The sequence below is a fragment of the Mustela nivalis genome (assembly GCF_964662115.1).
Source record: "Mustela nivalis genome assembly, chromosome: 1".
NCBI classification, from domain to species: Eukaryota; Metazoa; Chordata; class Mammalia; order Carnivora; family Mustelidae; genus Mustela; species Mustela nivalis.
In genome coordinates, this window is record NC_139020.1 from 26,962,157 (window position 1) to 26,977,392 (window position 15,236).

Sequence of the window (15,236 nt, forward strand, 5' to 3'; positions counted from 1 at the left end):
TTCTGGAGACAGAAAGGTCTAAGGGAAAATCAGACTAAGAATCAGAGAGTGAGGTATACTATTTGTTAATTGTGATATAAATTAAATCACAAACTTCTCCAAGTCTTAATGCTCTTATCTCTGAAATAAGAACTGTTGACTTCACAGAGAGTGTGTATGTATGTGTGAGTGTGCATATAAATTAAGTGTTTTTATAGGCTATTTAAACAAACAAACAAAAAAAAACTGGCAGTGTACCAAAAGACAGAAGAAAACCTACTTCAAATCCCAGGGGATTTGTCATCATATAAGCAATATGATTTGAAAACAGTGCAATACATACAGGAATTAAAAATAAAGACAACTCCCAAACTAAACTCTTAGGAATTAAAATAATACTGTCTTAAATTATTCTTGGGCCAAAAGAATCAAAATCATATTCAAATTGGGATCATAGGATATCAAAACCTAAAGACATAGGAAACTTCCAATTTAACCAATAGAGAAAAAGTGCATTTCAAGAAGCGAGGAGGGAGAAGAGGAGAGGAAAGAAAATAAAGGTAGAAAAATAAAATAATGTGGCAATTAGATAAAAAAGACCCCAAATTATTCTTTCCAAAAAGCTGATGGAAAACCAACGTATGGGAGAAAACTCACCACCACATATCAGAAAGGTGACAAAAATACAACAACAACAAGAACAACAAAATGAGCTTTACAATTTGTTTAAAAAGTAATACATATAACTTTATGCCAATAAACTATAAGTTTTTAATTAAACAGATGATCATCTAGGAAAATGAATTAACAGAATTGCTTTAAAAGGTACAAAAACTACCAAGTCTTTGAAGAGACCCAGTAAAGTTACAGAAGAACTGAAAAGGTTGCTCAAGATCCATACCCAATAATGGAATCAGGCCCACTTTGTTTTAGAGCTGTTCGGTTAAGTCTTCAAGGACCAAATAATTTCTTCATCTACACTACTCCAAAGTCTGAGAAAAGGGAAAAGCCTCCTTAATGATTACACATGGCCAGCATAATCTGAATATAAAATATTGACAAATATAAAAAAGGAAATTGGGGATCAAATTATCTATGAACGTAGATGCCAACACTCATCCATTTTTGATAAACTACATTGTATACAAAAAGAATATATAGAAACAGTGTTTACAATGTTTAAAAAAGGGAGGGTCAATGTTAAAATCTTTACATTCTATGGGTTAAAGATTACAATCTTTCAGAAGAAACTCTTTTAACTATGAATTTGAGAAAGTGTTTCTAAAATTGTAAAGGGAAATCTATAAAAAAATACTATACATCATACTTGAAAATAGAACACTAGAGACATAGCCATTAAAATTATTTTCATATTTAACTATATTCTGAAGTCTGGTTAACATAATAAAAAGCAGAAATGAAATAACAAGTATAATGGAAATTATCCCAATTATGAGATAATTATTCAGAGTCAGTGTACTGAAATAATGACATGAATCAACTAAAAAAATAAGAGCCCAATAAGGTAACTGGATTCAATATAAATAAATAAAAATTTAAAAAATAAAAAATAAATTAATTAGCTCTCCCACTATCTACCCTACCTGTAACTTGGTAGAATAAGTAGGAATAAGTGCCTCAATTCATAAAAACAAACTTTTTTTATACGCATAGGAATAAATTAAACAAGAAAGGTATAAGATCATTAATAAAGTAAAATTATAAAATATACATGCAATTGAGGACAGTGCCCAGATATCAGCAATAGTAAACATGTCTTGATATGCCCATCAAGGAAACGGGAAGACAATTACAGAATAGTCACAATGGAATACCTTGAGAATGAACTACAACTATATCCAATAACACAGCTAAAGTTTCAAACGTGTTGAGTAAAAGCAGCCAGACAAAACAAGGACCTACAGTGAAAGATTCCAAGTGTATAAAATATAAGAACACTTTCTTATGCTGTTAGAGGTCCAGTGAATGTCTTCTTTGGAAAGGTGGAAGAATGCAGTAAGCGACAGGAAGAAGAAACAAGCACAGCTTCTGAAGTACCGTATGTTCCAGGCCCGACTGGGAGTTACACGAACATGTTCACGCTGGTGGTTGATGGAGCTGCTCACTCATGGGCTGCACTGTTTGGCATGTTTTATGCTGTCATAAATATACTTTTACAACTTTTGAATAAACAAAAGCGTAATAAAAATAGGCATTTTAGGAGCACCTGGGTGCCTCAGTGGGTTAAGCCTCTGCCTTCCGCTCAGGTCATGATCCCAGGGTCCTGGGACAGAGCCCCACATCCGGCTCTCTACTCAGCGGGGAGCCTGCTTCCCCCTCTCTCTGCCTGCCTCTCTGCCTACTTGTGATCTCTCTCTCTGTGTCAAATAAATAAAATCTTTTTTTCTTTTAAGGCATTTTAAAAGTCCAAAAAAGTTATGTCAACTAGAAACAACTGCTGGAAGAAGTCTCATGAATACAGAGGTGTTCATACTTCATTAAAATCCTAAGGACACTTTAATAGGTATAGGCCCCTCCCCCCAAAACAAAAACAGAAGCAAACAAACAAACAAAAAACAAACAAAAACATTTTAATGTCTTTCAGAGTAAATAAAGTATACAAATCCCATGATTATAATTATGGTATGACCCTCCCTCTGCCACAAACATAGAGTAACAAGTACTTTGTGAATACTTTCCTTCTGGCTTTTATATTTGCTTGTCATATCAGTCTTGTACTGCCTTTCTCTAAATTTCATCTTTACATGACAAAAGCTTCTCTCTTTAAGCCACGAGAATTTGGGAATTTTCTGTTAACAGTAGAAACTGACCACAACATCATCAACTGGGAAAAGAACGCAGGTAAGCATCTTTCCTCGCTTATTCTTCCAGCTCATACTGTGTGTTTACAGGGAGCAGACTCCCATGTGTGAGGGCCTGTGGTTACTATTGTATCTGAGAGTGAGTTGATGACTCTCCCTAATAAAGAGGTTAAATCTCAGCAAGTCCACTTACCCAGATATAAGTTTCATTCTCTAATTTATATTTTTATTGTAAAAACCAACATTCATCACATGGTTTACCACCAGCAAACATATACAACATTTTAAAAACTGATCTAACCATAATATAAATGGAAGTCCATTTTTAGAAACAGGCAGAGAGTTGAAAAACTTCTTATAATCAAAAAGCTAATACAAAATAAACCACTAAAGATATTTTTTGGTAATGGGACAGAAGAGATATAGATGTATCTATATTATATCATACTATAATATAATTACATATAATTATGTATAAAAACATAAATATTAAAAATAAATATCACAAATATACTATGTCTAATTTAGGGAAACAGTAAGAGAAACAGCTATCATATGTTAGTTCCTGTGTTTTACATATATTTTGTATATAATAAAATGAATACTAAAAATAAAAATTATCAGTATACTATGTCTAATTTAGGGAAACAGCAAGACAGAAGCAGCTATCATGTTAGCTACTATGTTTTGTATATATATTCTGAATGTTGACAATGATTAAAATCAATTGCCAAAAAAAAACAAAAAAAAAATGTTTAAATAGGCCAATCACTGCAGAAAGAACAACCAACACCAAAAAAAAAAATTATCAAAAAAATCTATAACCAAAAAAGGGGCCTAGGCTCATATGGTTTTACAAATTCTAACTTACTTTTATGGAATAGACAATTCCTATGTAAACTACACCACTGTATTTAAAAAAAAAAAAAAGCTTTCAAATTCACTTACTAAAGCTAACAAAAGCATAAGATAAAACCTGATGAAGATAGCAGAAAAAAGAAAAATACAATAAATTTTTATTAATAGAGAATGTAGAAAACCCAAATAAAATGCTGAGTAAATAGTGTGTATATTTCAATTCATAAAAATAAAAATCTACTAAGAAAAGTACTTTAAGAAACTACTACTGAAAACTTATAATACCTTGGGTCAAAGAAGACTTTTTGTATAGCAATGCAACTCCAGAATCCAGAGAGGAGAGAAAGATTTGAAAGCAGTGTTTTTAAAACTTCTTTATGAAATAAAGGTACAATCAACTAACTCAAACAGAAATGGCAGATGGGAAAAAACAGTGCATATGTCCATAAAGAGTGTACTACAGGAGCATCTGGGTTGCTCAGTCGTTAAGCCTCTCTCTGCCTTTGGCTCTGGTTGTGGTCCTGGATCAAGGCCCACATCAGGCTCCTTGCTCAGTGGGAAGCCTGCTTCTCCCTCTCCCACTCTCCTTGCTTCTGTTCCCTCTCTCACTGCCTCTCTCTGTCAAATAAATAAATAAAATCTTTTTTTAAAAAAGAGGGTAATATATAATAAATGAAGGTAGAAAAGATAATGTGGTAGATATACTGCCTTTATTTTAAGAATGCCCTCAATATATTTATGAGTGATATGTTACAAAATAATATAAATAGTAAAATGTAAAAATGAAAAAGAATTCCCTATATATGCATGATTGCATAAACAAAAGGAAGAAATCAGAAAGGTTACACAGTGATCACAGTGGTTACACAGCAGTGGCAGAGACTGCCATTATTAGTTTTAATTTAGACACCTATGTATTACTGAATGATTGCATTGTGTACCTATTACTACCATTTTTAAATTTTTAAAAATATTTTAAATGACATATTTTTTAAAATTATGTATTATCAGCTAGAATTTTCCAAATGCTAATCATTTACCTATACCAGAAAACACATTAATGATAAACAACTGATATTTATGTAAGATTTTATATGTGTGTATATGTATGTATGTGTACATATATATACACATATACCTATACACATATATATACATATACATATACAAATACATGCACACACATACACCTCTCAATTAAAGATAGGTAAAAATAAATATACATGGATATAAGCTTCAGAGATTTGCTGCTGCCTCAAAATCAGAGGGTAAACTGAAAAAGAAAAAAGATATGAAAAATGGAAAATATATAAAAGACAAGTCACAAAGGACATCCTAGGTAATGGTGAATAAAGATCACAGGATATTAGTTATACACTGGGGGTATAAGAAAATCAGTGCAGGGAGGCCTGGGTGGCTCAGTTGGTTAAGCCACTGCCTTCAGCTCAGGTCATGATCCCAGGGTCCTGGGATCGAGTCTCACATCGGGCTCCTTGGTGGGGAGCCTGGTTCTCTCTCTGCCTCTGTCTGCTTGTGCACTGTCTCTCTGTCTCTCTCTCTCTCTCTGATAGATAGATAAATAAATAAATAAAAATATTTTTTAAAAAAAGAAAAGAAAAGAAAATCAGTGCAGACTGAAACAGGTTACAAAGCTCTGGAATAACAGACTTAGAGAAGATGTGTATTCCAGAAGAGATCTATTCCAAAATAAATTTCCCCAAGAAGGTAAAACTGACACCAGAATGTGGAAGATTTAAAACCGACAACAGAATGTGAGAGATTTAAACAAAGTCTTTGTTTAAATCTCTCACATTCTGTTGTTTAAATCTTTTAAAGTCTCTAAACTGACTTTAGAAGCACATCAGTAATACATATAGAAAACTAAGGAAACCAAAAAATAAGCCAACTCCAAGGGAAACGAAAGCTCAGGGGAAAAAGGTCAAAGTAATGTTTATGATTCAGCTCAATCCTGAGGAGCATACAAAGAAATAGTAATACAAACTGAGAATTCCGTTTTAATCCAAATGACGAATTTTATGTGTGTGTGTGTGTGTGTGTGTGTGTGCGCAGACAGATGGAAAGATGGAAGGGTGGGAACTATGGGGCAGGGGGAGCAGCACAGGAGGAGAGCTCATTGTTCACATTCCCGAGTAGGGGATTCAACAGGAAATGTGTAAACCAAGAATCACAAAAACTTGAGCATTCTGTGTTGACTTAAAGATATGGAATTCATGCCAAGAGGATTAGATAAAATAACCGGAAGCTGTTACCACAGCGGAGGTGGGGGTGGGGTGTACTGTTGTTTGTGATGTATCTAATTAGCTGGCTCTTTACAATATAGGCAGGTATCAATCTAAAAAATGTGGAATTCCCAATTCAACATAAAGATATCCAACTTGGAAAAAAAAACATCACAGTGTTACTCTAAATGACAGATACTTTTCCCACAAGAAATTCATGAAAACTTCAAAAAACATACATTCAGTGTATTTTAAGAAAAGAAAATATAGGCCACCTGGAAAAATTGAGTTTTTAAACAAAGTTTTGTGTTTTGTTTTTTTTTCAATAACAGCAGTTTTTAAACCTTTCTTACTTAATAGGGTGATAACTCATCCTGGGATCTGTTTAACACTTAAAATCCTATATTCCAGAAAACTCCTCAGTCTTGGGCACACCAAGATGGCCAGTCACTCTAACAAGTTCAAAAGTATTTACTATTATAAGGCTACGATGCACAAGCCCTAAAGTACCCCAAGTACTAAAGAATTAAAGAAATAATGAAAATAAGCAGCTTTTTGAAGACTGAGTTGGATGAGGCAGGGTATAGAAAATGAAGGGAAAGTTTGAGATTTTTAAGGTCAAGAAAGAAAGCATACAGTTTACTGTAGTGAACTGTATCTCAGTAAAGCCTTTTTGGTTTTTTAAGGGAAAAAAAACATGAAAAGGGGTGAGAAGTGAAAACAACTTGAAGTTTTTGGTAATATAAGATCAATATATTATAATTAAAATATTGTAAAGATCTGGATAAGATGACGTGGAGAATAAAAGCAAAAGAAAAAAAAATTAAATTTCCCTACAACTTAAAGCCAAGTCTTTGAGATAAGGAGCTTGTGACCTTCCTCTAGAACTCAACCGCCTTGATGTTAACACCCTGCTAAGGGTGAAGGCAACCTTATCTTCACATTAGCCTGATCTCCAGGATCCTGTAAGTCTCCTTTAATATATAAAAATCCCTTTGGAAACTTCATCTCTAACCCCCACCCCCCACCAAGATATACGTCAGCAATCATCCTCTAACCCTACAGCCCACTGATACTCATCTGAAGGGTCTCATGACTAAGGTCTTACTAGATGGTGATAAATGACCTTTTCCTCACAACAGCTAGCCCCTCAAGGTCCTGGAAACCTTGCTTCTAAATTCCTTAAAGATTTATGCTATCCCTAACTCCTTCCCAATTTGAAAGTATATAATCAGCCACCCCTCATAACCCCAGGGCAGCTCTTCCTGTCCCCAGGTCCTGTCCCTGTGCTTTAATAAAACCACCTTTCTGCACGAAGACGTCTCAAGAATTCTTTCTTGAAAGTTTGCTTCCAGGGTGCCTGGGTGGCTCAGTGGGTTAAGCCGCTGCCTTCGGCTCAGGTCATGATCTCAGGGTCCTGGGATCGAGTCCCGCATCGGGCTCTCTGCTCAGCGGAGAGCCTGCTTCCCTTCCTCTCTCTCTGCCTGCCTCTCTGCCCACTTGTGATCTTTCTCTGTCAAATAAATAAATAAAATCTTTAAAAAAAAAAAGTTTGCTTCCAAACCCCAATATTTTTACATCATTAGAGGGGAAGAGATTTGGTCATGGAATAATGCAATTGCTTGATGATCTCACATTTCTTGAAATGACTAGGATATTAAAAATTCAGGACAAAACGTTAAATGAGTAAGAAACATAAAAATAAATGAACAAATCATTTTTGAAACAACCAAGTGAAGAAAGCAGTTTAAAATCAAATGATGGTGAAATTAAAAAATATATATATATACATATATATACATATATATGTATGTATGTGTGTGTGTGTGTGTGTGTATGTGTGTGTGTGTGTGTGTGTGTATATATATATATATAGTAATACTGGGTGCCTGGTCACTCAGTAGGTTAAGTGGCTGCCTTCAGCTCAGGTCCTGATCCCAGAGTCCTGGGATCAAGCCCCTCGTTGGGCTCCCTGCTCAGCAGAAAGCCTGCTTCTCCCGCTCCCTCTGCCTGCCACTCTGCCTACTTGTGCTATCTCTCTGTCAAACAAATAAATAAATTCCAAAAAAATTATGTATATACATATATATTATAATACTAAAAAACAGTATTACCAATGAGAAGAAAACAAACTATACCAGAAGCAATTACTCCGTTTCCATTTTCACTCATCAATACCTTTTATTCCCTTCAAATAAAAACACAATTCAAATTTCTGCTAACAACCCAAAGGTGAACTATTAGGGTAACTCAGGTAAAATGCTTTTTTTTTGTTGTTGAATTATCTGGGTTACCAAAACAAAACAAAATAAAACAACAACAAAAAATTACTCTTAGATTCATGCATAAAAGAAACCCTTAGAACATCAGGTGGCCATGGCTAAGATAGGAAAAGAGAAATTATATAGGAAACAAAATGTAATTCAAGAAAATAAAATATTTTAAGAATTTCATTTAAAAACATTAAAAAATTAAATGAAAATGTTAATTGTACCTTAAAGAACCCTGCTTCAGGGCCACACCTGTCATACACACTCCGGGATTTACCTATCGCCATGATAATACCTTGCATGCTCGGTGTCATCATGATCTGCCACAGGAATTCAAAGTGAGAGTTTTTGAATGGTTAACATAAAAAAGTATCAAAAACCAAAATAACATCTTAACATGCAAGCTAAAAGTCCTTGGTTTTTCACTACTTATAAACTAACCATTGCCTATTTTATGGCAGATATGGTTCAATATACATATAAGCATCTTTCAAAGTCATCCGTACAGGGCCACAGCTAGCTCTAGATGGTACCTTTGTGCAAACCGCAAAAAGGCAACCACCCTCTTCTGAACTGAAGAATTCCAAAAAGCCACCTCCTTCTTGACAATCAAAAAGTGTTGCTCTCTGAGAACCACCTAGAACAAGCAACACTCTTTTTATTTAAAAAAAGTGCCTCTTTAAGGTTTGAGGAGCACAGCAGGAGCTCAATTTCACCTCCACTTTGCCCTGCTGGCTGGGCACCCTTACACAACAGTATGACCTGAACATCTGTGAGCTGCAGCCCTGTATCCACACGACTTAAAGTTCCCAGGTACATGCACGGTTAAACTGACACTCCAATCAGTTACAAAAACAAAACAAAATGCATCTCTGCCAACAGCATAAGCACTTACACAAAAGACAGCATTAAATGATTAATCATAATTCTAAATTTTAAAATGCCACAAGGCTTACCCCAAAACAAGCACTCAGGTACTTGGTCAATAAATTAACATTTTTACTAAAAACATGGCAGTTTCCATAATTTTCAAGCAGCAACATGGTAATGAAATAGTTAACTGGAACAATGTACTGCTATTAAGTATTACATACTTAAGCATTTCTTTGTTTCTGAAATAGCTTATCACTCTTAGCTGTTCACATTCTAAAATACCTGCAAAATGAAACAACTCAGAGTACTATGAAGCTTGCTATTAGAGCAATCAAGAGATTGCATCCAACACCTCTGATTCACTGAAACTATTACCCAAATTTTGATTATACACTGAGTCACAATATACCTAATATCTGCTTCAGAAAATTCATCTGACCAGTTTCTATCACATAAACCAGTTTTTTATTCTTACGGCCATTGCTTTCTTACACTGGCACAATAATCTTCATGTGTTTGTGACACTGCTGGTTTCAATGATTAACTCTTACATAATCACTTAACTGTAACTTCAAAGTAAGTCTGAAATGAAGTTGCTTGGAAAAACTATATGATATATATTAAATTCTCATCCATGCCAGTAAAAACTAACAAATGATAGAATTCAAGGTCTTCCATACTATTCAGAAACAGCTTTACTGGCCCGGGCCTCAAATATAAAAAAGATCAAATGTAGGAGTCTCAAGAAAAAAGTGAGAAAAAGGGGGGGATCTGATGGTACAAGGACAATAGCACATTTTCATCTGGATTCTCAAGAACAGTGTATAAAGCACTGGAAGGCATTCGATAATAATGAATCGCTCCAGGGGCGCCTGGGTGGCTCAGTGGGTTAAACCACTGCCTTCGGCTCAGGTCATGATCCCAGGGTCCTAGGATCGAGTCCCGCATCGGGCTCTCTGCTCAGCGGGGAGCCTGCTTCCCTCTCTCTCTCTCTGCCTGCCTCTCTGTCTACTTGTGATCTCTGTCTGTCAAATAAACAAATAAAATCTTAAAAAAAAAAAAAATAATAATGAATCGCTCCATTCACATTCACATGGAGGTTGCAGAAGCAAAAATACCCACCATCTATCTGCAATCAGGCTGTAAGACTTTTTGGCAGGAAATAGTAGGCGAATTATGATAATACAGAATTCAAGTAAAACAGGAAATTATTTTTAAATGTTCAAAGTTTTTTTTTACTTAACTAAACAAACCTTATTGTAATCTATCAACCTAGAAAAAACTGATCATATGTCTACATAAAAGAATTAACTCTAGAAACATTAAATTATTCTTTTGACAAATTCCATAAGCTTTCTACTTAAATTTTCATTTGAAATTCAAAGTTCTGTAAGCAGTTGGTAAGGTAATTTCAGACTATGGGTGACCAAGCTGTATGTTATGCAGCAATACACATAAATGTGAAAGTGCATGCAGGCCCAAAGTATGTGTATTAAACAGGCACAGGTAAGCAGGAACAGTGCAGAGGTCTACAATAAAGGTACCTCGTCATCATAACCCCCCTCCTTTGACTCAATCATGAATTTCCCTACATGGGGAATCGCCACCTCTACAACTTGCTGGTTAGAAGGTGGTTGGCTTGTGGTATTTTCAGGTTTCTGCAGAAAAAAAATTATTAGTAGGAACATTAGAAAAAAGAACAATGGAATATCAAGTAAAAAGGGCAGAGATTCCTGAGTTTTTAAAAAATACCTATACTTGCTTAGTATTAGATGAAACCACCCAAAACCAACATTAGAAGTGAATGCCTTAAGTAGTAACATAAGATATATAACTTTCCTTTTACAACTCAACCACTAATTTTTTTTCTACAAAGCATTTTGGATACCAAATCCTTAAAAATAATAAATAGTGGTAGTTATATTTCCTACTGCTGTCTGTAAATTACAGCTGAGGTTTTTATTTTTTTTAAATTCTAGTAGTTCTATAAATCCTTTCTTGACAACTCCATCAAAACAAGACATGACCTCCTCTGAACCCATGAGAGTTTGTAGGTTTTCTTTTTATGGTTTTACTTTTCTATCCTTCCTAAGAATTAATACTATATCCAATTTCTATCCATAGTCTATTGTGTTTAGCTCACTCTGTATAGCCTCTAGAGTCTTGTATGATGTACTGTACGATGTATTTATATGTATGTCTGATGAATTCTTGTTTCTGAAAAAGACGCTGGGAAGTGACATCTCTTTTTAACAATTCAATCAGATTTTTTTCTTTTCATCCTTTTCTTTGGTAACAAATTCCACACTAAGAGTAGAAGATAGTATAAAATCCAGAAAAGTCCACTCAAAGATACTAATATGGTTCATCCAAAAATACTGTCCAGCTTTCAAAAAGATCTTATGTTACCAAATAAATTTATAATTAGAATATCCACTATGTACGTACAAACAAATTTCCCAAGTACTTAAGGTGCTTGAAAGCAGCTTGCTTAAGTAATTTCAGTTCGCACATTTAGTTTTCTGAAGCAAAAGATAAACTTTAGTTTTGACATAAACAAAATTGTAATAAAAGCAATTAAAAAGGCTTTATTTCATTTGAAATATATGTAAATTCTAGAGATGAAAACATTTTATGACTTTCCAGAAGTATATATGCAAAAAGAGTTTAAACAATAAAGCAAAACTAATGGCCAAGACTGACACTGCCCCTTCTAAAAGAAATGCTACTTTTAAGCATAACATATTTAGAAAAGGTTTCCTTATTTTGAGTCCTCAACTTTTCAAGAGGAAATAACCAACCTGCAAAGTTGTTGTGATCACAAGAGATAAGCTAATCCAATACTTCATATATAATAGTTTTCTATAATGACAAGTATTACCAGTATTATAATAATATTATACTACTTTAAAGTGTTTTTATTTGAATAGAATAACCCAATATGACTAGTATACATACCTAGAGAGATATGCTTATGAAAGAAGAATTATTATGCTGGGTCTCTAACCACAAGAGTGAAATTTGATCAGGTAAATTAGGAGAGCTGTCTAGACTTTGTGGTCAATCACTTCTCACAATCAAATCAATCTAAAGCGGTATTATCTTAAGGAGAGAATATAAATTTAAGTCAAGTAGCAACTGTGAAATTGATCAGTATTTGTATATTGATCCTTATAAAACAATATATGGGTTTTGGAAAAAAAAGTTGCACTTAGGAAAAAATAATGTTTAATAAACATTTTCAGTTACCACAGAGAGTTTCTATAGCGTAATACTGGTAAGTTATATACATGCAAACTGAGAAACCAAAGAAACTTAGGTGAATATAATAATCCTGTTGTATTATTCATCAAGTCTAATTAGATATCCTAAGGTACCATAAAATTTTTCCATATAAAGAATTTGAGGACTCAATAAAGGAAAGTACAGGTGTATTTATCTTTTTCTAATATTGTCAGGCCCTTTTACATAAACACCTCAACAAAAGCTAAACTTGAAAGGAGTTAGTGTTTCAGTTAATAAACATTCCCAAAAGAGTTAAAATACAAATATTTTTATTAATGGCCTGAAATCCATTAAGTGGATTGCTTTAAAAAGTAGTTTTTCATGAAAGAGTGACTAGAAAGCTATATAACTACAACCATGTTGTAGTAACGGCCCCCTACCTTTCAACCCAGTAATTCAACTATGGGGAATCCATTCTAAAGAAATGAACTGAAATATGGAGAACATTTCATTTCTAATGGCCTATTTATAATAAGGTAAAGGTAGAAACAAATACACAGTGAGGGAGGTAAATAACAATTTAATCACTCAATGGAATTAACACTCAACCATTAAAGTTTTTCAGAGAATTTTCAACATGGGAAAATGGTTATGTCACATGTTAAATGATTAGAGAAGGCAATACATAAACCAAACTGTATATGCAGTAGTACTTCAGCTACATAAAAAAATCCCAAACCTGTACACAAAAATAAAATGAAAAAAAAAAAAAAACTAATATATTACATGATTAGAGCTTTGAGTAGTGGGAGTACATGTGATTCTTTCTTCAAGTATGCTTTTTGTATTTTTCAAATTTTAAAATATTTCATTTAAAATTAAACAGATCCCTCTAAACAGTAAGGTGTGTATATGTTTAGAGACTATTTCTCTATGGTTTCTGTGACTATACTTTCCGGGAAATTCTTAAGCTAAGGTTGGAACTTAATATATTATATATTTGTAAAATGATTTGCATTTAAGTAACAAACTAACAACTGCTTAGTACCTATACTAAATGCTAGGTACCTTCAAAAAAATAATTTAATCCCACAATGATCTCTATTTTATGTAAAAGCAAACTGGTGTTCAGAAAAATTAAGCACCTTATTCAAGTTTGCATAGCTAGTGAGAAGCAAAACCCATATTTAAAAACCCAGGACTATCTAATCCCAAAGTCTGAACACTCCTTTCATATACACAATTTAGTTTCTAAGGCATATTTTTAAGTGAGAAAAACCAGTATGTCGTTATTATGATCCGAAGCAACTAATCATGAGACCAAGAACAGGCTGCTTCAGACAGCCACAATTAACATATTCTTAGCATTTATACAAACAACTCGGGCCTATTGTTGGTGCTACTCCAGAAGATGCACCAAATGGAAAAACATTTATGCTAGCTGTCTATCATATTCTCTCAATGTTATTCTCCTTTCTCAAGTAAAGGTGAAGTAGATTATAGGCTTATGATATTCGTATTATATTATATATATATTAGTTATGTATGTGATATATATTATACATATAAATGTTATGTGTAAAATATATTATATATTTGCAAATTTACCTGCAAATTTATGTTATACATGATTACACAAACTAAACAAATCACGTTTCTATATTAAGCAAAATAATACCTTTGGCTTTCTAGTTACAGTTAAAAGGATGATACTTATTAACCATAACATAGGCTTTAAAAATAAAATTCCTAATTAGCAAAAAGCCAAGCAATTACATTTTTAGACCAGTAGTTGCATCTACTTCTCTGCCCTTTCTAGCTCCCTAAGTTTTCTTCTTCTACCACTCCCCAAGAAGTTAGACATCTCAGATATATTACAAGAAACATTTTCCAGGAATGCTTTAGAATAGAGTTAGCAAGGGTTCATCTTAAGCTCATTTATAATCTCCAGGACATTTGCAAAATTTGGAATAATAAAAAGAAAACCTATATTAAAACATTTTTATAGTAAGATGATATAATGAAAAATTTTCATATAGGAAGTGAAATAAAAAAATAATTCTGGGGGCACCTGGGTGGCTCAGTGGGGTAAAGTCTCTGCCTTCGACTCGGGTTATGACCCCAGGGTCCTGGGATCAAGCCCCGCATTGGGCTCTCTGCTCATCAGGGAGACTGCTTCCCCCTCTCTCTGCCTGCCCCTCTGCCTACTTGTGATCTTTGTCTGTCAAATAAATAAAATCTTTTAAAAAAAAAGTAATTCTGATTATTTCACTCATCAAAACATAACAGAATACCTCATTAATTGAACATTTTTCTTAATCAAGATCCTATCACATTAAAGACCTCATTGCAATTAGCAGGTTTTTGTTGAGATTAAGTTCACAAAGTAGAAAACTGTGCTGGAAAACTGCATGTATGTCCTGGGCACCCGGGTGGCTCAGTAGTTAAGCACCTTTAGCACAGGTCATGATCCCAGGGTCCTGGCATCAAGTCCTACATTGGGCTCCCAGACCACAAGGAGCCTGCTTCTCCTTCTGCCCCTCCTCCCACTTGTTCTCTCAATCTTTCTTTCTCTCAAATAAATAAATAAAATCTTAAGAAAATAAGAAACAGAAAAATTGTGTGACCTGTTCCCTTTAGTTCTCTAGGTAGGGAATCTTCAAATACTAAAATTAGCTATCAAGTAACCTGCATTATAGCCGCTTGTGCTTACTAATAAAAAAAAAAGACTACAGCAAGTGAATGTTTTTGTAAGATGAAATTCTTGAAATAGCATCTCTCAGAAGGTCATATGCACTGAAAACACAGTACAATACCAATGTACTCAATTTATTGCTATAAAAACATACAACTGAAGAGCTACAACACAGGAAGGTTATAAGGACAATTCTGTTTGGACACTACTGAAATACACATAAACCACTTTGCAAGATCACATTTATCCTGCTAATAATACTCGAACCTAGAAC

General features: G+C 33.9%; 1 protein-coding gene across 8 annotated transcripts in view; it reads right to left on the reverse strand.

The window, feature by feature from the left end:
• Positions 1–15,236, reverse strand: part of USP25 (ubiquitin specific peptidase 25) — a 133,576-nt gene that overhangs the window by 15,410 nt on the left and 102,930 nt on the right. For 3 of the 8 annotated variants that reach the window (XM_082689234.1, XM_082689235.1, XM_082689240.1), the window contains 2 exons: positions 10,587–10,700; positions 8,394–8,489 (listed from right to left, as the gene is read on the reverse strand). The exons of 3 other annotated variants lie outside the window; for them this stretch is intronic. In XM_082689234.1, the coding sequence (XP_082545360.1) occupies positions 8,394–8,489; positions 10,587–10,700 (210 nt within the window). The remainder of the gene's footprint in view (positions 1–8,393; positions 8,490–10,586; positions 10,701–15,236) is intronic. 2 more of the 8 variants (XM_082689237.1, XM_082689236.1) reach the window with 1 other exon arrangement.